At 41.1% G+C, this 26,481-nt stretch overlaps 1 protein-coding gene across 2 annotated transcripts in view; it reads right to left on the minus strand.

The window, feature by feature from the left end:
• Positions 1 to 26,481, minus strand: part of Tom1l1 (target of myb1 like 1 membrane trafficking protein) — a 44,731-nt gene that overhangs the window by 13,329 nt on the left and 4,921 nt on the right. Inside the window, exons 3-10 of one of the 2 annotated variants that reach the window (XM_027426267.2) lie at positions 26,153 to 26,231; positions 19,074 to 19,223; positions 18,096 to 18,218; positions 17,140 to 17,244; positions 15,660 to 15,776; positions 4,666 to 4,799; positions 1,191 to 1,251; positions 755 to 872 (exon numbers count right to left, since the gene is read on the minus strand). In XM_027426267.2, coding sequence (XP_027282068.1) covers positions 755 to 872; positions 1,191 to 1,251; positions 4,666 to 4,799; positions 15,660 to 15,776; positions 17,140 to 17,244; positions 18,096 to 18,218; positions 19,074 to 19,223; positions 26,153 to 26,231 — 887 coding nt within the window. The remainder of the gene's footprint in view (positions 1 to 754; positions 873 to 1,190; positions 1,252 to 4,665; positions 4,800 to 15,659; positions 15,777 to 17,139; positions 17,245 to 18,095; positions 18,219 to 19,073; positions 19,224 to 26,152; positions 26,232 to 26,481) is intronic. The other variant, XM_035447411.1, reaches the window with a different exon arrangement.

The raw sequence follows: 26,481 nt of genomic DNA on the forward strand, positions 1-26,481 counted from the left end.
ACATCTTCACAGGGAACCACGGCTTCACTTCAGAACGCAGATGTCTCAAAGGTTAGGAGACAGAAATGGACTGGACCTACAACTTGCATTTCTAACTGCCTTCAAGTAGGGAGACACCATAACCACGCCTCCTAAGGGCTGGCAACCGGTGTGCCTGACCACGCCTGTCAGGGTGTTGTCAAGGTGAGGTCAGAATGACGCATGATAGGTTTTTAAGGGGCTGCAAGGCACATGGGGCCCCTGTTCTTTGGCTGGTCTGCCTTGCTGCCCCTGGCATGCTCTGGCTTACATTTGGCTAGTGTTTATCTGAATAAAGATATCTTAACCTTACGGACTATGGATCATCTCTCGTTACACCTTCACATTTCACTCCCATCCAGTCTTTCCTCCTAATTCCTGAATTCCTTTGTCCGCATCAGTTATTCCCTCCTTTGAGCTGTGGTACAGCAGAGAAATCTAACAATAATAGTCTATGTCTAGAGGAGATTTAAGTATTGGCTATCAAGGAGCAAAACCTGTGCAGGTCAGGTAAACTTCATGGGATTCTAAGCGATTGGGACGAGTTCCAAAACCCTCCCCCACACACCCCATTTGTTTGCTGAATCTAACCCAACCATTTTGCAGGGAAGTGATTACATCTCTGATAGTCAGACTGACGTCTGTCCCTCTCCAGAGGCATTCAACTAGGAAACCAAGGACAACTATCTCCTATCAGGCTTGACACTGGTGAGAGAAGGCCCAGTGGCTTATTTACTTAAGGCTGAAAGCTGAGAATTGACGGTGTGGAGTGCTTCCCCATTGGACATAGGCATTGGCACGATGGGACTAAGATCAAGAAGATCGCAGGAAGGAGCAGAGGGCTCGTTGGAAGTCTGAAAACAAAGCAGAGACAATTTAGGGGGGAAATCATGCAACTTCTTCTGGCTCTCTCTACACCCATTCCTTTGGAAATTTTCTGAGGAAAACTTCAGACCATGACAGCTCAAATTCCATCTCACTAAGCACATGAGTCCTTCCTTAATTAGAGACCCGTCTCACAACTTAAGATGGAAACCACATGGCCAAAGCCGTGGCAGGTTGTCACTGTGTGCTTCCTCTTTTAAAGAACTGTTTCTAGGGATTCTTTGCTTCCTGAAGGATAATTAATAAGATACTTGATCGTTTACGTTATGCCATTTCTAATCACTTACATCGGTGGCGTCCTTCGAGTTCCTATTCTGTTCCAAAAGCCTTTGTTGGTTTCGAGTGAACCTGTTTAAATCAGCAAAGTGCAACATCATTTATCAAAGAAAACCTAGCATTAGTAAATGCACAGATAGTTGCTGTAGTGATGCCAAGCCTCACCCCTCTCCAATCCTAGGGAAAATACCTTTAGTAACTAACTCTCTTCTAGGGGTGGGAATATGGCTTAGTGACAGAGTTTAAAGATCTGTATTCAGTCCCCAGTACCACAACACAGCCACCAAAACCCTTTCTTCTAGCTAATAGAGTACCAACCTTCTTAGAAAACACTGTGAGGAAATAGAAAAGTTTAGAAAACTTAATAAATCCTCTGTTCTAGAAATTAGCACTACTAGTAATATGAGCAGTTTGTGTATTCTCTAAGTGACTTAATTTCTATATTAATTTACTTACTTTAAGATAGTGTTTTGCTATGTAGCACAGGGCAGACCTATGATCGTCTTGCCTGAGTCTGGAGTGCTAGAGTTATAGGCATGTGCTATTGTGTCTAGCTACTTTTAAACTTAGTGGAAATTATACTTTATGCAATTCTGTATTCTACTTCCACTGTGTTGTATTTTTCTAGTCACTTAGAACTGTAATTTCTAATGCCTATAATGTTTTAACCATAATAATCAACAACACCCTCACCAGTTCTTATTTTCAAATATAAGGTTGTTCTTTACTTCACCATTATAAATAATTTCATGAAATCAAACCAACAGCTGCATAGATGGCCCTGATTAAACTAAATGGGTTGCTCAACTAAACAAACAAACAAACAAACAAATAAACAAAATCATGAGTTTGGAAAGGTACTGTGTGTGTGTGTGTGTGTGTGTGTGTGTGTGTGTGTGTGTGTGTGTGTGTATGCATGGGAGGATTAATAGATCGAGTGGAGAGAAAGACAGGGCTGAGGGAAAGAGTAACCAGGGTGAATTTTATGTATGTATACAACAGCCAAAGGATTAACTTAACAGAAAATATTCAAGTGCATGAAAAGTAGTCCAGTGTTCAGTGTAGCATCTTTAAATACTTGATCCGGAAAAAAAAAAAGACTGATCTTTTACAGTTTGGGCTTCATTTCCCATTGCTTGTCCACCAAGGTAAAAGGGAAGCAGTTAGAACAGTGGGAGTGTAAAAACCAGTGAAGCTGAAGAAGACCACATTACTCCCTACTCCCTATATGCCTGTGAATCTGACTGAACCTCAGTGTTCCATCCACTAAATGGGAATCTCATTTGAGCCATTTCTTCAGAGAGGCAAAATCACATAGCTATGGAGTGATAGATGATATATAGGCAGTAAATGTGGAGTTGGCTTACAAATTGAAAATGGCTTCAGAAACTTATGGTAGTACCATCATCACATTGAATTCAAAAAACCTAAACACTTCTGTACCTGAACACTGACTCCAAAAGCCTAAACACTTCTGTATCTGAACACTGACTCCAAAAGCCTAAACACTTGTGTATCTGAACACGCTCAGTTTTTAAACCAGCGATTCTCAACCTGTGGATTGGGATCCCTTTGGCAAACTTCTATCTCCAAAAATACATTACGATTCATAACAGTAGCAAAATGACAGTTCTGAAGTAGCAACAAAAAAAAATAATTTTAAGGCTGGGGGTCAACACAACAGGAGGAATTATATTAAAGGGAGGCAGCAGTAGGAATGTTGAAAACCACTGTTCTAGATGCTTCTAAATGGAGTGATGGAAATATTTTGCAGGTAGGATGGAGGTAAACCTTTGGAGACTTGGAGGCCAGACTGTTAGAAGAAGGAGAATAGTGTTCTCCTCTAATGATACCCATGTTCTACTTCACTTAGTGACTATTATAGGCTAGATTGAAACTGGGGGGACTGAAGACTGCAGAGGGAATGATGTCAGCTAGCAAGTTTACCTTGGCTAGGGGATTTTCTTGGATATAAGAGACACGCTCACTGTAGTCATAAAAACAGTACTTGAGAAGAAGGGTTTAGAAGAAGCAGGAAGAGTGTTAAGATGGGGGCCTTTCTAAAGCAGGTATTGGCACTGAAGATGGAATAAAGAGGTCATGGGCCAAGGAAAGCGGGCAGCCTTTATTGGCTGCAAAGGTAAGGAGATGGCGTCTCCTTTGGGACCTCCAAAATGAAAGGCAGCCCTGCTGCCATCTGGAGTCCAGTCCAGAGACAGACACTTGCATCTCCCAACCTGGAGAAATGAGTTTATAACCTAATAATAATAAATCTGTGCTGCTCAAACCATGGAGCTCGTGGCAGAAAAACAAAACTGGTAAGCATCTTTTCTAGGAGCCCCCTTTCTCTCTCTCAGAATTCAAGGACCACGGTCACCGTGGTACATGCTGTTCAGAGCAGAGTCAACACAAGCAATCCAAATGCCTGATGTAGAACAAATAAACAAAAGTTCCTCCTTGGAGAGGGCCTTTAACCAGTGTCTTACGGTTGGCAACAGAATTGTCCCAAATGAAAACCAGACATCAGCTCAAAGACTGAAAACCACGGGGTTACCCTTGGACATTTTTCTGCTTACAGAGATTTATGTCACAGGAAAGGGCAAGGACTGTGAGTCTGTCCAGTACTAAGAGCATGGTGACGGGGCTCACTGCCATGTTTTCTTACAAAAACTTGCCGTCCCTAAGAGGCAGTGAATGTGAGACTGTAAAGGAGAAAGGAACCACCACAGTACAGCTGCTGGCTTTCTCTTCCTGATTCTCTTGCCTCAGTGTTGGCACGGGGGAGAAAAAGAGTGAAAACCTTTGTGATTTTTAAAGTCTAAATGGAACATGAATGAGGATGGAAAAATGGTGATTCAGTGTGGGAAATATCAGGAGTATAATTCAGTGATAGAGCACTAGACTACCAGGACAGAGTCCCAAGTTCAATCCTAGCATCACACACAAAAATGTAATGAGTGTCAATATGCCACTGTGTTATTTGTTTGTAATATGCATTATCTCATTTACCCCTGAAAAATAAAATCAGCCCCTCCAAAGATAGAATTTTTGTGTTTTTTGTTTTGTTTTATGGGTTTTTTTGGGGGGGAAGGCTTCAGAATGTTAGGCAACTTATCTATTTTATTTCACATCATCTAGATTTGAGTTTAGGCCTGCTCACCTCTTTCTTATGCCACTCACCTCATTCTTCATTTGCTGGTTAGAAATGTAGCCACTGTACAATGAAATAGCCCTAGTAATTCTCAACAGTAACAGTACCTTCCCAAGGCTGTCTGTTGAGTCACCTCAACTCAGAGGAGCATCTCTGGCATTTGGGGGAGGAGCAGTGGCCACACAAAAGAACACTAGTCTATTCACCATGCCACTCCTATTGAGAAAAAAAGATCTAGAAAGACTATTCTCTTGTGGGTTCTCCAGACGGAATGAGGGCCCTATGGTGGTGAAACTACATTGAGAAGAGGGTGAAAGGGCACATTGTCTGCTCACCTCTCATATCCAAGGATGGCATTATTCAGATCCTCATTCACTTGAATTAGCTCAACAGTTACGTCTTCATTTTCCACTACCACCAGCAGGTCCATGATCCTCTCCTGCATCTCCCGACCAGTCTTGTAAAGTTTCTGTCAGAAAAAAGGAGGTTTCTTTTTCCATACTATGGATGCTCTTTATAAAAACAACTGACACTACATGCACCTGTGGTTGTCATGGGAATTCTGTCACCGATCTGCTTGTGAATTAAGAGGTGATGTTTGGTCCAAGAGGCTGGGTTCTCATTGGGAATGGACTTATCCTAGGTACGGGTGGCCCCACCCCTTTTTGGAGCAAGGAGCAAGTGGAGGCCAGTAGCTTGCAACTCTGTTCAGGTTCCCCATTTATTCTTTAATATTTGTGCACAGATCTTACACTTTAATAAATGATAAAAATAATTCTTTAACATGTGGTCACTTCCGTGCTGTCATCCAGCGACCATCAAGTTTTTCAAATGTGGACAGTTCATCCTGCCCGTCAGAGGGCAGTGAAAGGAGATGGATAATTTTTCTCTAAAACAACAATGTGGTACCCTGAAATGCTGTATGGAAATTCTAGAAGCCCAGCTTAATAACTGAGCTATTTGGGGGAAAAAAAAATCACTTGTTTTATAAATTTTAGTTTTCTCATTATAAATGAAAAATAACCACTTGTCACATTTACCTCCAGAGCGGGTGTGAAAATCAAATGAGATGCTGAGACCGGGAGCTTTGTAACTACAAAGCATAAACATGAAATGTTGTTGTCATTATTAGTGATGGTGGAAGTAGTTAAGAAGCATTTACAGCACGGGGGCATAATTTTACTTCCTGTTACATGTACTTAAGCCTTTAAAGTTTATGGCTACATCACATTCAATATAAACTGAACCAGGATTTAAAAACTCATCATGGATAATGACCTTATTTGGACTACTTAAAATCACTGCCTTGAGCTAAGACATTACCCCACAGCTAGCTTTTTCTCATAAGTATCAGAGCCATCAATAGAACACTTAACCGCCTCAGCAGCCCCAAGAATTAGTCTGGGGAATCTACATTTTTCTTAACAAGCACCGCCAAAGTGTTTCTTAAGTATCCTGACATTTGAAATCTGCTGCCTTGCAACTGACTTCCTTCTAGCAAAGCTCCAATAAACCCAAGGTGCATAGGCTGATATTAGCATCTTCTCCATCCATCTTGGCTGCATTCTCCCGTGCATTAGCACAGCAGCAGGCAAAGATGCAGGGCTATCTCTGCTCTCACAGCAAGAGCATGAGAACTTGCTTACACCTCACGTAATTACACAATCTGACTTCTCAAGAAAGTTGCTCCCCCCAAAAAATATGTATGCTTCATTAAACCGTTTAGAATCTCAAATAGTCTATTACAAGACTGCTGATAGGAAATCCAGATATAAATAAGTTACACTATTACTAACTGGCATTTAGACTCCTATGTAGCAGTTATCACCTCTGCAAAAACATACAAATTTTTTAAGATAAAATGAAATAAAAAGGAAAGGTGAGGGGCTGGAGGGAGGGGGTAACAGGTAGGTGGTAGATGAATTATTCCCACAATGTCAAGCCAGATAAATTGTCTTATTTGTTAATGATCTGATTGCTGTTCATGTGCAGTACAGGGGCTCAATTTGTTTTTAAAGCCCCAGATCTGAAATATTTTATGCTTTTAAGGCCATCTAGTGTGAGGCAACTTACTCAGCTCTGCACTGTAATATGAAAAGAAGCCAGGAAAGGAAGTCCCAAAGTAGGTGTGGCTGGTGGTAAGACAGGCAAAGAGATAAGACTTTGGACTCACTAGGCCAAAGGAAATGATGTGTTTGAAGACCTACAAAGCCTAGTATACAGCAGGGTGTCAATAAATACATTACCATTGCTTGAAGAGGGGTCACTAAGAGATTCCCTAGATAATGAATATGATCTGTAACACTTACACTATTGCTTAGGACCCAATATCACCAAAATAAGACTCCATAGCATCTAGTAGACCTCCCTCTCCCCCAATAATGAATGAGAGATATTCTTTTATTCTTTCTTCTGATGGTGCAGAAAATTTTCCTCTTGTTGCTCACAGGAAGCCTTGCTAGCATAAGGTCAAAAATCAAGCAATGCAATGGTGCTAGATGCCCAAGACAAAAAATGTAGACATTAATTGAAATGAATTTGCAGCCAGCATCAACAGCCCCAGTCATGTGAAGACCCTCCCTTTGCCCTTTGGAGAGACAGATGGAGAGGAAACATGAAAGGAACACCACATCTCAGCGGGCTTACAAAGCAGAATGTGAAAAAACTCTTCAAAAGCCAGCCCACTCTGATCTTTGCAATTGATGTCTGTCTCAGAGGACCGCCATGCCACCTGCAAACAGCATAGATCAAGCACTGAAGACAAAAAAAAAGTGTGTCTGGTGGGGGAGGGAGGGCGCAGAGTGCTGCACACAGACACTTGTGGAGCTCCGGATGCAGGATGCAGGGAGTGGAAAGAGAGCGACAGGAGTTAGTGGATGTGTCCATCACAGACCCGGGAATTGTCTCTCTATTGTAGACGGGCTTCTAAGCTACAGTGAAGTTTAACAATTCCAAAGACTCTGAAGCACAACAAAGAGGCTCATTAAGAGCTTTCTTTTACCCAACTGGCTCTTGTATTTCCACGGGACACTTAGGAATTACGAAAAGAGATCCCTTTTCAGGTTCAGCACCAACTACAGCCAGCCCACATTCACCAACAAGGAATATGCTAAAATGAACAAACAGACGAAAATACACAACAACAAAACCAGAAAAAGGAAAAAAAAAAGGCCAAATAGCCCCCTTCGAAAAAAGTAAAAACAGGAAATGGTATGTGCTCATGAAAACTTCTGTGGAAATAATATCTGTATGGCAATATCCCTATTATCTCGCCACAGCACATTTCCTCTGTCACAGCACTCCCCACCCAGCCTGCAAGAGACACGAAGCATGGCTCTATCTGCTCCAAAGGAAAAAAGTCTCTCACCCTAAAGCCCAAAGAACTGTTAACATAACCCTCATGAACTCATTAACTTATTAAAACTCTTAACTTCCTTACTCAATAACCTCAACAATCTATTTCTTGAATGCCTCGGTCTTCGGCAACTTCTGTTCTAACTTCTTTTGTCCTAAGGTGTTAATGCTTCAACAGAGCACTGATGTATACAACTCACCAGGCAGTTAATTAACTCATGGTAAACAACCACATGCAACTAGTCAAACATTAACTGACTGAGAGCTAAAGGTGGAAGGATTCAGGCATTATGCTGGCCTGCCCCTGTCACCTGGCAGAACACACTCAGACAGTACCCTGGTCAGCATGCAGGTGCAAAAGACCCCTTTAAAAGACAGACCCCCCGCCCATTTATGCTATCTTCCTACTTACTCAGATCTGTCTTCCCCACTCTCTCTCCTGCTGTTCCCTTGGGGCAGACAGCGCTTTTCCTGTCTCCCTCTTCTCTTCTGTCCTCTCTCTGTCTCTGTGTCTCTTTACCTCTTTTCTCTTTCCTTCTCCCTCCCCTTTCTAATAAAACTTCTCTCTTAAGCTCTGTCTGCCTGGCACGTTTGTCCCTCTGCCTTGGTCAACTTCACTGGCCAAGGAATCCACCAAGGTCCCCCAGGCAAGGTCTCCCTAGGCGCATTATCATAACAAAAGTGAGGATGGATAGTTCAGATAAGGGCCTCACTGTGTTCCTGCTAACACTAATTCTGAGGAAGGGGGAGGGGGTGTCTCACAATTGCCCCCCTTTAGAATTTGAAGTACTGCTAGTTAATCATAAGAAACCCCTCTCTCTCAAATAACTTAGTAGCTGATAACACCTTTTGATAAAGCAGCAGGAATTTCCCTTGCCTAGGCAAGGCCAGAACCTCCCGGGGAAGGAGAAAATCCTGTTACACAACTTCAGAGAACAGCCTGAAACCAGACTGTGAAGGGAAACATGATATATTCCTGAAGACATGTTAAGACCATGAAGGGAATATCTACCTATGTTAGATGCCATTCCCTCCTTGCATTGCTTCCTGGCCCTCTGAGCTAAGGCGACCCCTTGTAACTCATAAAGCTTTGTCTCCCTCTTTCCCATTTCCAATACCTGCCAGAATACTAAGCCTGTTTGCCCTGATTACTCTGGGCATTCTCACTCTCCGAACCCTCTCTATCCCCACCTCCCAAGCAGCTGCTCAGAATTCCCCTGCTGAGCCTGCTTACTTTGCAGACCTCTAACTGAAAAAGCATGACTTTCTTCCTAGTCCCCATCTCCCTCCTTGCAGCAGCTGCCAGCACCTCCAGCTAGTTTGGCCTGCTGTTGTTTTCTCAAACTTCTGAGTTAGTTTTGAAATTCTTTTATCTACCAGACTAAGACCCTGCAAAAGGGACCCTGTGCTTCTCAATTACACTGTGATGAATTTAAAAGCAAAGGCCTTAGTTACTGCCTTCAGGTTCCTTCCAGAGAAGTCCAAGAACTGATTCAGGCCCATAGCAAAGGTAATAGATTAGCCTTCTACAGCCAGTCCTGGGTTCCAAATGAGAAGTCAATTGGTACCAAGAGAGGGTAGCTTAGGAGGGTAGGTTACTCAATATGCCATCATTTGCTATCCTGCGCACAAATTGTCCTCTTTCTGATTATGCAACCTCATCTCTAAAGGGAAGGAGATGGACTCCAGGACACTACAAAAGTCTGTTCTGCTCAGTTTCATGCACATAGTAAAAACAATGAGAATTGCCAGAGGATAACTGTTTTCCTTCCTTCCTTCCTACTTTCCTTCCTTCCTTCCTTCCTTCCTTCCTTCCTTCCTTCCTTCCTTCCTTTCTCTTAGTTACTTGCAGGTTTTTTCCTCAACTGGCTTACAGCCTATCTTTCCAGGATGGAATTTTAGCTTCCCATGATCTTATATTTCTCCAGTAAGCTAATCCAAAGATTTCTCTACTTATACTTTCAAAATCTGAGTTCCCTTTATTCTTCTCCATCCCACAGAAGCCAGGCAAAGCAAAAAAGAAAAAAAGAAAAACCACTAGGTATGGCAGCACATACTGTGACTCTACTCAAGAGGCTGAGGCTGGAGGACTATGAGTGCAAGCACCACAAGACCTTGTCTTAAAAATGGAAAAAGAAAGAAAAGAAAGAGGGGTGTGGTGGTGGTGGGGGTTTCTCAGAAAGGGGAAGTACCAAGAAGAAAACTAGCTATTCAGGGTAAGAGCAAGGTTCCCAAAGCCAAGCCATGCCAAGGAAGCCAATGTAGAGCCCATACATTGCAATTCTTTACTCCCAAACCCAGATCAGACACATTGAGGACAGACTGATTGCAGCCTCTCAAGCCCCATACTCTCTACCCGAGAAAGGAATGCAGTCTCCACCCAGTGAAGGTCTAAGTCCACAGAAACAAGGCAGTAAGGAAAGGAGAGGCTGAGGCTCTACCTTAGGTTCTCAGGAAGGGCAGCAGCCCTGTGAGACAGCCAAGCTTTGGGATCTAATGGCTTAACATGGACTGGAGGAACAGAGAGGGAATGCCAGACAAAAGGACATGAAGAACAAGTTCCAAGTAAATGAAGCCACCATTAAAATGTGAGCAGAGGAGCAGAAAACTAGAGGTCTTAATGCTAGCAAATAGTTCCTGGTTATGTGAATGTGCAGGAAAGGTCCAACAAGTTTTAAGTGGACACTTCTCCTATTTGCTGATCACCTTCCTTGTTTCTGTCTTTTAGATCCAATGACCACACTTACCCCCCTCTTCTGTTCTGCTGGCTGCATCATAAGGATCTCAGTGGCCACTGGCTTCTAATTAGGTTCAACCAGCTGGGAGTACTGGCAGGTTATGGGAGGAAGGGATGAAGGCATGCTCTGATATTAGATGTGTCTACTTCTTTGGCCAGTGGTGCCAATGTGTTCAGGACACCTTCTACACATAATTTCTTCCTGTTAGTTCTTCCTCTCACCAGAATGCTCATCTCTGATGACCACCTAGAACAGTGTGGTTCCCAAGCTGTGGGTCCCAACCCTTTGGGGTCACATATCAGAGATCCTGCATATCAGATATTTATATTGCAATTCATAACAGTAGCAAAATTACAGTTATGAAGTAGCAATGAAAATAATGTTATGGTTGGGGGGTCACCACAACATGAGGAAGTGTATTAAAGAGTCACAGCTTTAGGAATGTTGAGAAATCACCGACTTAGGCTCTTGCTGAGCCTCTAGAATCTCCTGCAGTTTCTATGAAGGTGGCCAATCAGGAAGTAGAGCTTATCAGCCATCACCCAGGGTTCATCTACTACTGGTCGCCCAGTTCAGACAGGTGTAAGAAAATTTGAAACAGTAAAAAAATAAGAATCTAAAGAATCATTCTTTTCATCCACAGTCAATTTTTGTTGGTCTCACAATTATTTATCTTTAAACATAGGTTCCTAGTCATTTCTCTCCATAGACTATCACATCCAGTTCATTGTTTTAGATTAACCATAGTGGTTGATTAGAGTAAAGAAAGTTAATTAGAATAAAAATATATTTGGCAAAAGAAGTTAGGAACAGCTGGACCATGGTGGCACATGCCTTTAATGCCAGCACTTGAGAGGCAGAGGCAGGCAGGTTATCTGTGAGTTCCAGGCCAGCTTGGTCTACAGAGCGAGTTCCAGGACAGCCAGGACTGTTACATAGAGAAACCCAGTCTCAAAACAAAAAAACAAAAAAAGAAGAAGAAGAAGAAGAAGAAGAAGAAGAAGAAGAAGAAGAAGAAGAAGAAGAAGAAGAAGAAGAAGAAGAAGAAGAAGAAATTAAGCAGTGTTCACACCGAATCGTTATTTATTACTTACAAAAAAGTATGGGAAGAAAATGAAAGTTAAATGCTGTATAGTGTTTGTCGCCAAGCTGTTCTGTGTCAGTGCTGAGCATGGGATGGAATCTAACATTGACTCATCACCTCAGTGTCCTTGCTATGCAGAGAAATACACATCTCTGGGCTCTGGCATCAGAGTAGCAACCAGCAATCACACTTGAAAACCACTGCACATCTACGCCCACACACTGAGACAAGAAGACATTTGTTCCTAATGGGATAACATATAGAACTCGGGTCACATACTTAAACGGAGCATTATGGCACACATTTTCATTGAAGGATTGTTTGCCAGGGATGGGTGAGAACATGAGAGGAAAGTCATAGTCACTTAATTTTAGGATTTGGAACAGGATTGTAAAGATCATGGGAAACTAGGAATATCACTGTAGCAATTTTTTAAAATACCCTTTTCTATTGGTATTTGTTTTTAAATTTTAATTTAACATGCTTGCTAGCAACACAAGCCACAAATTTTATATCTAAAAATGGGTCAGTCAGGTTTTTCTTTAATGATTACTACATATGAACTCCAGTGATTATTTTTCTTTTATTCTCCTGCACTAACAGGATGCCATTAATGTTACTGTTGTCTACTAAATATCATGTAAGCTCTTCATGTCATACAATTAGTAAAAGTTCAAGGAAAGTAAAGACTCCCAAGAATGCTGAGCAAAATAACACAATGTTCCTAACTAAAATATTCTAAATAAAATATCCCTACATTGGTGATTGAATTTAATAATTTGAGCCAGGTGTAGCACCACATATCTCTAATCCCAGCATTTAGAAGACTGAGGCAGGAGAATTGCCATGAATTTTGACAGGCTGGATGTCACAGCAAATACAAAAATAGCTTGAATTATAAAGTAAGACCCTATTTTTTTTAATTGTTTGTTGCTTCAAGTTATATTATTCTTATGTTTCATATTACATATTTAGCAAGCAGAGTTTCTTTGGTCAAATAAGTTTGAAGATGCTGGATTAAGTGGTTTTTTTAAAAATGTCATAATCCAGGCCCAGTACAGGAAGATTTGGAGGACACTGCAAAGCCCCTGTTGAGGGCCCTACCCTGCCTGGGGAGTGGTGGGTGGATGGGGTGGGGGGCAGATTGGGTGTGAGGGAGGAGGGATGGGGGTGAGGGGAGGGAGAGGGAGAAGGGACTACATGTGAAACAAGCTTGTTCCCTAACTTGAACTAATAAATAAATTTTAAAAAAATGTCATAATGTATCATAACTATACATTTTTAAAAGGGTAAATTAGGTAGGCTATTTGTTTCATTCATTCATTTGTTCATTCATTTTGAGACAAGGTCTCACTGTATAGCCCTGTGTGGCCTGAAACTCACTATGTAGACCAGGATACCTTCTAACTAACAGAGATCCACTTTTCTCTGCATCCCAAGTGCTGGGATTAAAAGGCATGCACCACTATGTTGGACAAAACTGGTTTTGCAAAGTTTCCATCTATGTACTATTTTTACACCAAATATAAGAAAGAATTTTTAAGTTGTTTCCTGAGATGTGGTCTTCCTTTCCTAGAATTAGTGCCGCCAGAAGGATCTTTTAAAATTGGAGCTGGTTGTATAGTTTCTCAATTTCTATAATCATTCATGTACTTATTTTTTGAGACAAGGTCTCTCACTCTACGGCCCAGGTTGATCTTAGATTCACTATACAGGCCATATTGGTTTCAACTGGAGATATTTCTGCTAATATCTGGGCAGAAATGCTGGGCTCATAGGCTTGCAACTACTCACGGCCAGTTTATATGCTTTAGTGACTCTTCCTGGAATTATGATTAAGCTCCCTTTAGGGAATAACATGAGTTCCCCAGTGAAATAGAGAAGATATCTATCCCACCATATCTAGGTCTTGATGCTCCCCAAATGGGAGTTGAAATCATCTTCTTATCGTTATACAGATGTAAGCTCATGTCCATTGATTGGGGAGGAGTGTTCTGAAAGGTATATGTGAGGTCCTAGTAGTCTTTGTTATGGGCGTGCATAGATACAGACAGATTACCTGTGGAGATTCCTTTGTTTACTTTTTATAACAATATTTAAGGAAATTTGTGGAAGATTCATTTTCTTTTTAAGTGTGTGTGTGTGTGTGTGTGTAAATGTTTCTAAGCGGGAACAATGATTGGGACAGACAAGTCTTTTTTCCTACTTCTGACAATATCTAGGAAGACAGTGGAAAGCTTATAACCCAGAAGACCAGCTCTCACTGTATCCCAGCCAGCATCATCCATCCCATGCAGAATACTCAAATGCTGAAAACCTTGGCATTCTCTCAGCATGGGTCAACAGGCTATGCCCAACACCTGGCAAAGAGTCTCTCATAGGATGTAAGAGGTTACGAACAGGAGAGGATGTAAAGCAGAGCCCACACTACAGACATAAAAGCAGCTTTAGAAGTTGAACAGAGAAGCAAACAACCACAGCAAAAAAATTTGTACTGCTATAAATATCCACATAAAGTTTTAAACGAAAAGGTAATACTTGAAATAATGCATTATCGGGAAAGCTGATATTAGGGAAATTAATAACGTAAGTTTTCAAGAAACAATACATCAAATACAGAGTTGTTCTTTTGTTTTTTTGTTTGTTTTGTTTTCAGGAACAATAGCTCAAACAATGAAGAAAAGTTTAAAACAAAAGAGATACTAAAATAAGACCAGAAATCTCATTGTTTGCAACACTGTGTAAGACTAGAGAGAATGGAAGATAGATGCAATATCTTTGGTAAAAACTATATAGTTCCTAGAATCAAAAATACAACTAAGGCCGATAAGGACCTAGAAACTATCAAGCAGGATAATAAGGGAATTATTCATGCATGCACACGCAAATATCTGTTCGTAGAAGAAGAGTGAAATACCAAAACTATTAAAGGGAAGAGAAACCACAAAATGGCAAGAGAAAAAATTAATCAATTATGAAACAAATGAGGAGTCAGAGATCAATGACTATTCTCATCAGCACCACAGAATGCAGGAGAACAAGGGAACATCTCCTTCCAAGGAAGTCAGTGAAAAGAATGCTATGCTTAGAATCCATCCAGCTAAATTAACTAGCATTTAACATGGAACAAAAACTGTTCTAGGCTATGCAAGTACTCAGTTTACTCCGAGTGGGAGGGTATGCTTCAGCCACTGAAAATAAGAGTAAGTAGGAGAAAGACAAAACCAACATGGGAAATAAGGAGCAGGGCTCTGAAAAGAGTAAAAACATGAGGAGGTACTTAACTTTCTGGAAAGACTTAGGAATTGTTTTTTTTGTTTGTTTTATTGTTTTTCTCTCTGAGTCCTTTTTTAAAGCAATAAGGCTTAAATGGAATTATAGCTCTGATTGTTTCATTTTGTTAAAGAGTCTTGCCATGTTACTCAGGCAGTCTTGAACTCCTGGGCTCAAGAGATCTTCCACCGCAGGCTCTCTAGTGCTAGTATTACATACACGAACCATTGTGCCTCATTGCAGTTAATAAATTCTAAAAAGTAAAGTTAATAATTAAAAAAACAGTGGAGGGAAGGTGGACATATGTAGGTGCAGATGTGGAAAAAAAGTGTGGGGTATCCATCCAGCTACTCATGTGGGGTCAGGTACTAAATGACCCGGTATCTGCTCCTCTACAGCCTAAGTACTCTTTATAGCTACACTTTCACTTAAAATATTGTCTTCCCCACTCACAGTCATGCCACAGGCTGACATAGTTTTATCCCGGCACTTGTAATATTTTACTGTGTTGTTTACAAGCCAACCTAGCCAAGGCCTAGGACAGCGCCTTCATTTCTACAGCCCTAACACCAACACAACTACTCAGTGTTTGGTGAGCAGATGCACGTAAGGCAATTTTACATACTTCACGTGTAAGTCTGATTGCGCATGAGCAAGCTATGCATTACAGTGAATTATTTTTTTATAAAGGGGTTAGGGTTGATCACGTGTGTTACCACTGCATTTCTGACAACACGATTAAGTTTAGAAATCAAAGGAAGCCAAGACATATAGGGATGGGCCATTAGCCACTATTATGAAACCTTCCATCTCCGAAGTTCAGAGTTCCTTAGAAAAGGACATTCGGAACGCTTTGCCCCGATTGTCCCTGGGCTCATACCTGCAGCAGCTCTATGTCTTCATGGTTTTCAGACCCAGGAGTGTTCTCCATCAATATGGCGGTCATGACTTTCACGTTCATTTTCACCATATCCAATTCACTATGCAGCTTCCCGATCTGTGGAAATCCCCGGAACCCCCAGTCATTAAGTGTGACCCACAGACAGTTGGCTATCTTGCTTCCTTCCCACCGGACAAATGCTAGGGATCAAATGCCTTTGCAAAATGTAACGTTTTCAAACACACAGAGATCCACCTCAGCATATGTATAATTATTTTACAAATTATACCCTGTTGTTTCCTGAATAGACTTGGTATTTCTTATAAGAAATCCACAGATATGCCTCAGGAAAACTACAGAGGAAGAAACAAAATGATCTGGACCAATATGGATAAAGTAGGAAATACTTAGTAACAGAAGTTAATAGGAACCTGGAAAAAAAGAGAAATGCCATCACACATTATCCTGAGTTTCTGGCAAATAATCAGAAAAGAAAAGGAAAGAGAAAGGAGATGCAGTTTTAGAGTTATCATGATATTATAGGAGAAAAGACAAAAAGAGAAACATTTCTTTTAAAAGGTTTAAATTATAAGAGGAAGCAATCATGTGGCCTTTTAATAAAAGAAACACTGAATAATATTAATATGAAGCCTTCAAACTAATGTAAAGTCTTCAATGATAGTTTTATAATACAAAGATACAAATGAGCATCATAAATTAATTATACTTATCTAGACCTCTTATAAACAGAGACTAAGGAGAAAAATGCAACTCATTTGGTACAATTAACATAGGTAATAAGACAAGTGGCTACTAGGCTCTCTGAAATGAAAAGAAACAAGAGTCAGTGGTGGACCTCAGATCTCATCCACAGCCTAGACTGATCAACATTCTTTTCATAAACACATTATTTATTTATTTACTTACTTACTTATTTGAGATGTGTGTGTGTTTGTGTGTTTACCCCTTTTGGGAGCTGCTTCTATCCCTCCACCATGTGGGTTCTAGGCATTCAATTTAAGTCATCAGGCTTGGCGGAAGGCAACTTTACCTGCCAAGTAATCTCATTGGCCCCAAGCACAATTTTAAAATGTGTGAGCACCATATTCAGACAAAACTCAATGGGCTAATTTTGCATAGAAACAAATGGTGACACAGTTTCCCTAAGTGGCAGTCCCTCCTCCCACAGTAAAAGAAGGGGATATGTATGCATGCAGCCAATGCCTGTCACCCCAACATGTAGGAAGCAGAGGCAAGGGGATTATCAGGAGTTGTAGGCCAGCCTGGGCTACATAGTGAGTTCCAGGCCAGAAGAAGCTATATAGCAGACACCTCATCTCAGAAAGCAAAATAAAGATGTTACTTAATTAAAGGTTATGTTACATTATATTTACACATCATAATGCTAGTAAGAAAACTCAAACTCTTAAGTACAACGCTTGAAAAAGACATGAATAAATACAGTTGTCAGTGTTGTTACCTGTTCTGGAACTAATGAAATTGTCGGGGTCTTGGGAGCAATTATAGAGGAAAGAGCGGGTGCAGTAGGGACAGGTGTTGGTCGATGTGGTGAGAGCTGAGCAGCCTATCAACGTAAAATAAGGAAATATTACAACATGCATTAACAAAGCCACCTCAAGCCCGGCTCCCAGTCAGCTGATTCTGGAACTCTCAGAAAAAGTCCCAGGTAGTAGGTGTTAGCTCAAAATTGATCATCGGGCACAACTCGTCCAATATTTGGAGAAGAGCTCTAAGCAAATGGCATGCTGTGGCATGGGAGGTGTTCATAAATTACGCTACTTAATGAAATAACTAATCAGTAGAGGCCTCTTGGTTTTCACCAAGGCACCATATGATGAACCGCCATGTGAAATTAAGGTTGTCCCTTTTCTGTGTTATTAAAAATGGCAAACCAGCTGGGCATTGGTGGTGCACGCCTTTAATGACTCGGGAGGCAGAGGCAGGCGGATCGCTGTGAGTTTGAGGTCGGCCTGGCCAGAGCGAGTGCCAGGATAGGCTCCAAAGCTACACAGAGAAACCCAGTCTCGAAAAACCAAAAAAAAAAAAAAAAAAATCCCCACAGCTGGTAAGGCTTCTCCTCCATCAGTGAATAGCTCCCTGGGTCAGAAGTGATCTGGCCGCACGAGTGGACAGCCACACCAGCAGGTCATGAATATGATGTTCTAGGTCAGTGGCTTCTCAATATCAATGTGCACCGAAACACCCAGACCCTTTTCAGAAGCAAGATTCCAGCATGGTATAACACACTATGGTCAACAAACCAAGCCTCAAATCACACCGTGAGTGGTGAAGCCTAAACCCAGGTTATTCTGTGAGATACGGACATATTCTAATAAATTCATTTTTCTGCTAAGCTGACTGAGCTAGCGCTAGCAACATATATCACTGTACATGCATCAAAGAAAGGCCTCCTACCTCCTGCCTTGTCTCAGTGTCTGCATCCGACGGTGGGAATTGCACCCCTTTCTTCAGCAGGTCAAGGTACACTTCCTTCACTTCACTTACATCCACACCTCCTGGGAAGCCCTGTGACCAAGTCTAAATCCAAACAGAGTACCGGAGCGGAAAAACAAATAGTAAAAACGAATACACCTTAAAGCTTATGATGTAAAATGGGATTGATCCGACCAATCATCTACGGCTGCCCGAAATCTAAAATTTAAACATTCTAGATTCCTATCAGGAGCTTTTTTTGCCAAACAACCCTAGAATAAAGTTTCTGTATCTGCAGATGGATCTACACATGGCTACCTTTCCCATGTGACATAGATACAATAAAAACTGAAAGGAAATAAGGAAATGGCTACCAGAAGAACACTATCCAATGTCAAGGACTCTTACTCCACAGAAACTCTGCCTAGCATGCATGAAGCCCTGGGCGCAATCCTCACCACTGCATAAACGGGGTAGATCGGAGGTGGAGGCAGGAACATCAGAAGTTCAAGATCATCCTTGGTTACATAGAGAGTTAGAAGCCTGCCTGGGTTGGAGAGAGACCAGGTCAAAAGAAAGAAAGGAAGGTAGGTAGGAAGAAGAAGAAGAAGAAGGAAGGAAGGAAGGAAGGAAGGAAGGAAGGAAGGAAGGAAGGAAGCAGGGAGGGAGGGGAGGGAGGGGGAAGGGGGGGAAGGGAAGGAAGGGAAGGGAAGGGAAGGGAAGGAAGGGAAGGGAAGGGAAGGGAAGAGAGAAACCAAAAAAAAAAAAAAAAAAAAAAAAAAAAAAAAAAAAAAAAAAAGGAGGAGGAGAGAAGGAAGGAAGGAAGAGGAGGGAGGGAGGAGAAAAGGAAGAAGAGAAAGTGCTTTATGTTTCAATCCTAGGTAACTAAAGGATCATTTGTATCATTATCTCTCTATACTTAGAAATTTATCATCCCTTGACATAAGCCAACAGATTTACCTTAATGAAATTCAAGATCCTGTTCTGAATGTCCAAGGGCAGGGTATATCTGGGATTCAGCAGCTTCACTAGAGCATCTTTAATGAACTCCTTCTTCACAATCAGGGACTGGAAACTGGGACCACAGTTCTGCATGCACATGTCAATCAACTGAATAAAAGAGCACAGTCAGATGCTACAGTTCTCTAAAGAATCACTTCTTGAACTTAAGATCAAACAAATGCCACTAAAGGGTGACTTCTGCTAGCGTTCTAATTAACAAGCATCATTTGCTTACTAGAATACTAAGCTATATGGTGAAATCTTAGGTTCAAATATTATGAGGAAAAAGGAACCTAATGAAACTACCCAGGGCTAGAACTGATGAGGATTCAGGATACAAACAGCACGTGGTAGCAGATGCCACGTGTTAAATGCAGTGCCAAGCAAAATATACATGCCATGTGTGCTAAATGATGTAACATTTGCTGCAGGTCATCTAGAGTCAGCCTGGTACTTCCTTGTGTCCTGACTCTGTTAACAATGACACACCCTTTCACTCTTAAATGTTCTGCTTTAGAAAATAAATTGCAGTCTGTCTAGCAATAGATTTTCATAGGCAAGTGTGATTATTTAGAGTCAGGTGGTTGTGTGGGTGTTTTAGATAAAGCTGGTGCCAAGCTGGGCATTGAAAAATGATCAAGGAAAATAGAATTGAATATATAGCTATATTCTAGATGGATGAATACCGCTATGGAATGCACCACAGGCACCCCGTGTTTAAGGCTTGCTGCTATTTGTAGGATGTTCTGCATTGTGACAGGGATAGTCTCAAAGGGGATTATGGAACTATGATCTCTTTCTTTATTTTTAACCTTCCAGCCATAAGGTGAGAGATTTTGTTCTGACACAAATCTCTACCATGCCATGCTGCCTAGCCACAGGCCACCAGATCATGCATGTCTGAAACTACAAGCCACAATGAACCTTCTCTATAAGCTACCTTAGGCAGATAACATAGAGATTCCTGGAAAGAAGACTAATGTAAATCATGTGCAAAAATATAAAAGTATCAAAGTGTATAAATCCTCACAATGGGAGATTTGTACTCTGCTTTGTCTTTAGTAGTTAGTGGCTTCTTCATGTAGGCAAATTGAGAACACTGGAAGGGTACCATGGAGAAAGTCTGTGAGGGTACCATCTACATTATACAGATATCTATCTGGCAGGATAGACTCCAGACATTACCCAGGAACGCTGAAGGGAATTTGTTAGTCAACATCATATATAAAAGTTACTTTCTGGACAGGTACCAACAGTACTCTTCATAGGAAAATTGAAAGGTAGAAAAACCTGGAGTGATAGGGTGATCTGGTAGGTACTCACCAGTACAGGCCCAGCAAAGAAAAGGATGAAACTAGAATGGTGTGAGTTCATCAGGAAGAATGGATTATGAAGGAAGAACATTGAACGTGTATTTACTGAAGCAAGAAGACTGAAAGCTAAGACACTTTCATTCTGCCTGGGGCTGTGGGTACCCTTCATGGAGAGATAAGGGTGGGTGGGCTGTTATGTCTGGGGACCCTAGGGGTAAAATTTGTGGGATAAAATTTAGATATTTTAGGTTTTAAAGAGAAAGCAAACATCCAAATAGGCTTAGCAGAGAACCCTATATCCACAGCCGCAGGTCAGGAGAGTGAAGGGCCACCAAGGAAGAACAAAGAGGAGAGTTACCTTAGACATTGGGCCAGAGAAATTCAAGGAAGGCAGTGAAAAAGCAACAGAAAAGAGAGGAAGGAAGGAAGGAGGGGGGAAGAGAAGAGAGAGAGAGAGAGAGAGAGAGAGAGAGAGAGAGAGAGAGAGAGAGAGAGAAAGAAAGAAAACAGTGTTGATAAAATCAAGAAATGCTTCCAACAGGAAGAGTGTCATCAGTTGTCAATATGGACAGACAACTGAAATGTGTTCACTGATTAGTGGGGACATTTGACACTTTGAATAAAACAACACAGGCACAAATAGAGCTAATACAGAATGATCTGGGATGGAAAAACTTCATGCTGAAAGCTGATTTCTAAAAATGATCTAGAGGTGAAATTTAATCTCCGTGCCACTATTAGTTTGGGAGACCAAAGGAGCTATGCCTCGACCAAGAAACTGTCATCAGGAAAGCAGTCCTGGCACCTGACTTCTCAACATGTGCTATATTTTGAGTGTTACTTTCAAGCAATACAAAAAGGAACAGAAGGTACAAAAGTTATACTTTTAAAGCAATGAGACCATGGAGTAATCAAAAAAATGTTGAAGCTGTGTACATGAAGCTACTGAAATACAAAAAGCAAAGGGAGAGAGAAGCAGAGCCCACACCAAAGTGCGATGACTGTGTACTGATGTAAGCTGGCCACACAGAACTGGAAACACAAAGCAGAAATGATGCTGAGCTTGACCGGCTATTAAAAAGTGCATTTTGACTGGGTCAGATGCTGAAGACAAGCACCTCTATTCAGTGAGAGTTTACAGAAATACTTACCCAACTGCTTGTGGAGTCTTGGATAAGATATCTAGCTTTCACATCTCCCTTTCACTTACAGTAAAGTAAACGATTAATTGCTTGCTAGTTGTTGCCCAAACCAATTTTATCTTTGACATATTAATACGTTATGATAATAACATTCTTAGAAGGTTACATACACAAAAACCAGAGTCAACACACACTTTTGAGAGTGTTAACATCTGGAGATCAGCAATCATGCCCTTTGTGGCTTCCTGCTGGAATCAAGAATGTCAGAGCTCATTATTTCTATATCATTTCCTCCATTATATCTCCAGTCCTCATCCCCCAGCTCACTCGGATTCTAAAACGTACTGTGGTAAATGAACAAACTTGTATGAGTTGCTTAACATAGTTTGCTATCTAGTTCTGGTGACAATGTCCTCAGATAATCTATCTTTGGAAACAGGATAAGTAGGAATCCATAATCTGAAGTAGGAGAGAACTGTAGGAACCAAGCAACCAGGAAAAGCAGAAGTGAATGACTCAAAGCTTTCCCAATCTATTTTTGTGCTTAGTTGAGCAAATCACTTATGTGAATTTGTAGTGACCCTGTCTGCATAACGGGCATTGTGCCTCTTTCTAGGAGCTTGCTGTATGAAATGTGATGTACTCTGAGGGGGAGGCACAGAGCAGGGCCTCAGTAAATGGGAACCGGAGCCCACCTGTATCTACGGAGAATGTTCTAGTATGACAGAATGTGCTCATCAGCAGAAATTAAAAAAAAAATCTTCACAGACAGCTGGAAGAAAAAGTACTATTGTGCAGTTTTGCTTATCACTACAGGTATCTAAACCAGATACAGTGACAATATTAGACTTCAGGTCCATCAGAGCTATATTTGGACCACCAACAGTGATTACATCAAGGCAGGGCTACTCTATCATCCTAGCCACATCTAGGAGAAAGCTGTCTTCTCATCCTTTCTCATGGGATACATTACTGGATAGACACTCACCTTTTCATATCTCTTGAAATCGCTACAACTCATTATTAGTGCACATTCCATAAGGGACTATTACATTCATTGACTCTCAGGAACTTGCTCGACCACTTTGCATTTGACAATGACAGCAGTATTTACTGAGGTTAGTCACAATTGACTCATTCTAGAAAGGGCTCTCTAGCATAGAACAAGCAGGCTTAGAACCAACATTGAATGAAAGACAAAGCAGAGCATTGACTCCTTGGGCTTGGAGTGTATCTCAATGGTTAGAGGCCCTGTCTCAAATGCACAAGGGCACAGCGTCTATCCAAAGCACTGCAGAAGAAAAACACAAACACTACTAGCTTCTTGCTAAAAGTATGCCACTGAGTGTTGGTAGAAAATCATAGTATAGTCAGATTATGTCAAAGACTCAACCAAGGGAAACAAGTACATGGAGGACTCAAAATGACAGGCAATATTAAAAACATTCATAATTGACGTAGGCTCTCATCACTTCACAGAAATAAAATGGAAAGTTTACATATGGGGTGACTTTTTAAATAGTCTATTGGTAAACTTATAATTGCCTTTGACAGACATTGGGCAATTCCTTCTGTGACTAATTTCTTTCAAAATCCAATTTAGCCTCAGAGAATACTGAACCCAGTGCAGAGGCCTAGAGATCAATATGAAAAGCAATAAGTAAGCTGAGGTGAGGCACATGGGTCATTATGTGAACAACAAGAGGAAATCTACATGCAGCTATGAAGAGTCTTGTAATGATAAGTCTTTCCGCCAAGCCGCCTGAGTTCTGCCCGAGTTCCGTCTGCCGTCTTAGGGCCTCAAATAATATACAGAGACTTATATTAGGTACAATGCTGGTGGCCAATGACTAGGATTTCTTATCTGCTAGCTCAGACCTAATTATCAACCATAATCATAAAACTTATCTTATGGAGGACGCCTTCCAGTGGTGTCCTCTTCCCGGGATCACAGAGTCTAAACCCATTTGGGGAAAATTAAAAAAAAAAAATGTTTCTTCCTCTATCATGGCTCCTTTTCTATGTTCATGGCACACACACACACACACACACACACACACACACACACACACACAGAGAGAGAGAGAGAGAGAGAGAGAGAGAGAGAGAGAGAGAGAGAGAGACTTAAATCTGGATGCAGGAGAAAACTTGCTATTTATCTCTCAGAATCTGGCTTACTTTGTTCAACCCAATGTATCTTATGGGAATGGAGAAAGGGGGAAGGGGGGACAATGAAATAGATGTGACATGAAATAAGGGGAGCCACTGGGAGGAGAAAGGGTCTATCTAGTAAGAGGAGAATGATGGAGGAGGAACAGAGGAAGAGAGGGATGAATAAGAATAATGTTTAGTGACATATATATATATTAAAATGACATAAGGAAACCCATTGCTTTGTATGCCTAATTAAAAAACTAAGAGAGTCTGGAGGAATGGCTTAGTGCGTAAGAGCACTTGGTGCTTTTTCCAGGACAGAAATTCAGTTCCCAGTACTCATATCAAGAAGCTCACAAGTGCCTGTAAGTCTACATCCAGGGACCTAACACTTGCAAACATGTGCCATATACTCACACAGACACATACACATAAACAAAAATAATTTTTAAAATAAATTAAGGAAAAGAAAGAAAATTCAAGAAAAAGCAGGCATCTTCCTTGATCTTAATAAACTTGGATGGTAACAATGAAGTTGCTTTCTAACCCCTAACCCTTGACTTTTTATCTTATTGTAAGCATGGGCTTTAGACTCTGATTTTTCAAATGCTGGTTAGGGGAATCACAAGGCAGATTAGCCATTGTGGACGTGGGATGTAATAAAAAGAAACAGTTAGCTGGAGTAAAGATTGAAAGGCTAGACTAACAGAAAGGGAGTCTGATGGGCCAAAGAGAAATGGAAGATCCATCAGACGATGTTCTACAGAACCCATCCTTCTCCTCTGAGAAGGCTCTGTCCATTCCAGGTGAAGATGGATAACACAGACTTGGAGATACACAACCACTGAAACATCAAGGAGGCTGCCCACAACACTACCGGAGGCAAACCACTAAAGAGGGACAACAACTGTAAGTAAGTGATAACCACGTGGAATGCAGAAGGTGGCTATACATTCATCCCCCTCCTTTATCTTTCTCACTCAGTTTTCTTAACCTTGGCATTCCTGACAGACGAGTTCAGTGCTCTATTTTAGATATTTCATTTTAGTGCTGTCCATACTCCCTTTTACAAAGGTCAAAATACCTTCAAGTAGAACCCAAGTCTTCCTGAATAGTAGGAGCAATGGGATGAAGTTTGGGGAAGGGAGATAGGGGACCTAAATCAATTCATTCTATGCTGCATTCACTGGCGTCTCTGACTCAGTACTATGCACGTAAGAAGGTGTTAAAGACACAAAGGAAATACATGAGAGACCTGATTCATTCTGAGAAGAAAAGTGGTATAGAGGAAAGGGCATGGAATTTAGAATCTTAGGAATGGGTTCAATTTCCACACATGCTACCAATAACAAGTTAATCTTAGTATACTCACTGAACATCCTTTGTTTCATTATCTGCACAATGGAACTGATAAGACAATCACCTCCACTGGTGATAAGAGCATCAATCATATACCAGGCATTTCTATAGAAGCATTTTACTCCCTTCTCAATACTTTCCCTCAGTCTGTGGTCTTCCTGAGCAGGCTGCTAGCAGTTAAAGACAGAGGAGAGCCCCAAACCCAGGAAGGAGGAAAATGCCTCTAAAACTATCGTCAACTGAAGGGTCTGTCCCATATTTGTAGCATGGATGCTATTTAGTGATTTCTTTTCATTCTGTCAGTCTCCAATTACACAGGATGTGTTCCAGTGTGAACCTACAAAGTAGGAACTATACCCCTATCTGCCTCATAGCCTTCTGGTAAACACTGCCATTACTCCAAAAACCAGTGTGATGTTGGCCATACCTATGTGTGGTCTAACTTCGAGGAAGGCATAAGGCTAATTTCCAAAGAAAAATGGGCAACTCACCAATGAGACTGAAGAGGCATGTGCTCAAAACGGGGGGGGGGGGGGACGACTATTTCAATAGGAGCTCACATATGTATCACAGAAGAACCTACACAGGAGAACTGCACAGAGTGACAGGGAATGTTCTACAAGTTACATCATCAGAAGAACCTGGTTGCAACTTGAGGTGCTGCCAGTGCCTCAGGTTTCTACAATGGTGCTGGAGGGAAGTAGAAAGCTGCCAGGGGCCATCTTTCACAACTTCAATTTTCTCCTCCTTCAAACACGGCCAACAAATTCAAATACATACTTATTGATCCATTTGTCATCTACATTTTAACCACAAGTTCCAAGATCTTGATCAGGAAAAACTGATTTTGTGGAAATGTTTTGTTTTTGTTTTTTTTACAAAATTAGGTGGCCACTGTAGTCCCTTCTGCAGTTCTCAATAGATGAGGAATCTTAAGTCCCACAGTCCAGAACTCATTATTACCCATTGGTCATCTCTTAGATTATAATTGTATTTTTCAACTAACTAAAAATGTGAATTCTAGGCAAGGAAACCCCACAATCTTAATGATAACTTTAAAAGTACTCACTGACAAGGAAAGTTGTATTTCTTTGTGGTTGTAGTTTTTGGAAATTCTTTTCTTCAAAGCTTTTACTGCATCTTTTGGCCTATGGAAATAAACACACTGAGATGATCAATCTGAATTGTAGAAGTGGTCTCCCTGAAAGCAGTGTGCAATATGGAAATAAGAATGGCTTATGAGTAAAGACTGATGTGTGATTCAGCTACCACTTAGGCGGGCCACTTACCTTACCACATCTAAGTTTCCTTGTGAAATAGATAGATCATACCACCTGCCACACCCCCACTTCCCCGTGAGACACAACTAAGATGTTTATATAAGTATATTTATTACTT

This window comes from Cricetulus griseus, chromosome 7 (genome assembly GCF_003668045.3).
Source record: "Cricetulus griseus strain 17A/GY chromosome 7, alternate assembly CriGri-PICRH-1.0, whole genome shotgun sequence".
Classification (NCBI taxonomy): domain Eukaryota; kingdom Metazoa; phylum Chordata; class Mammalia; order Rodentia; family Cricetidae; genus Cricetulus; species Cricetulus griseus.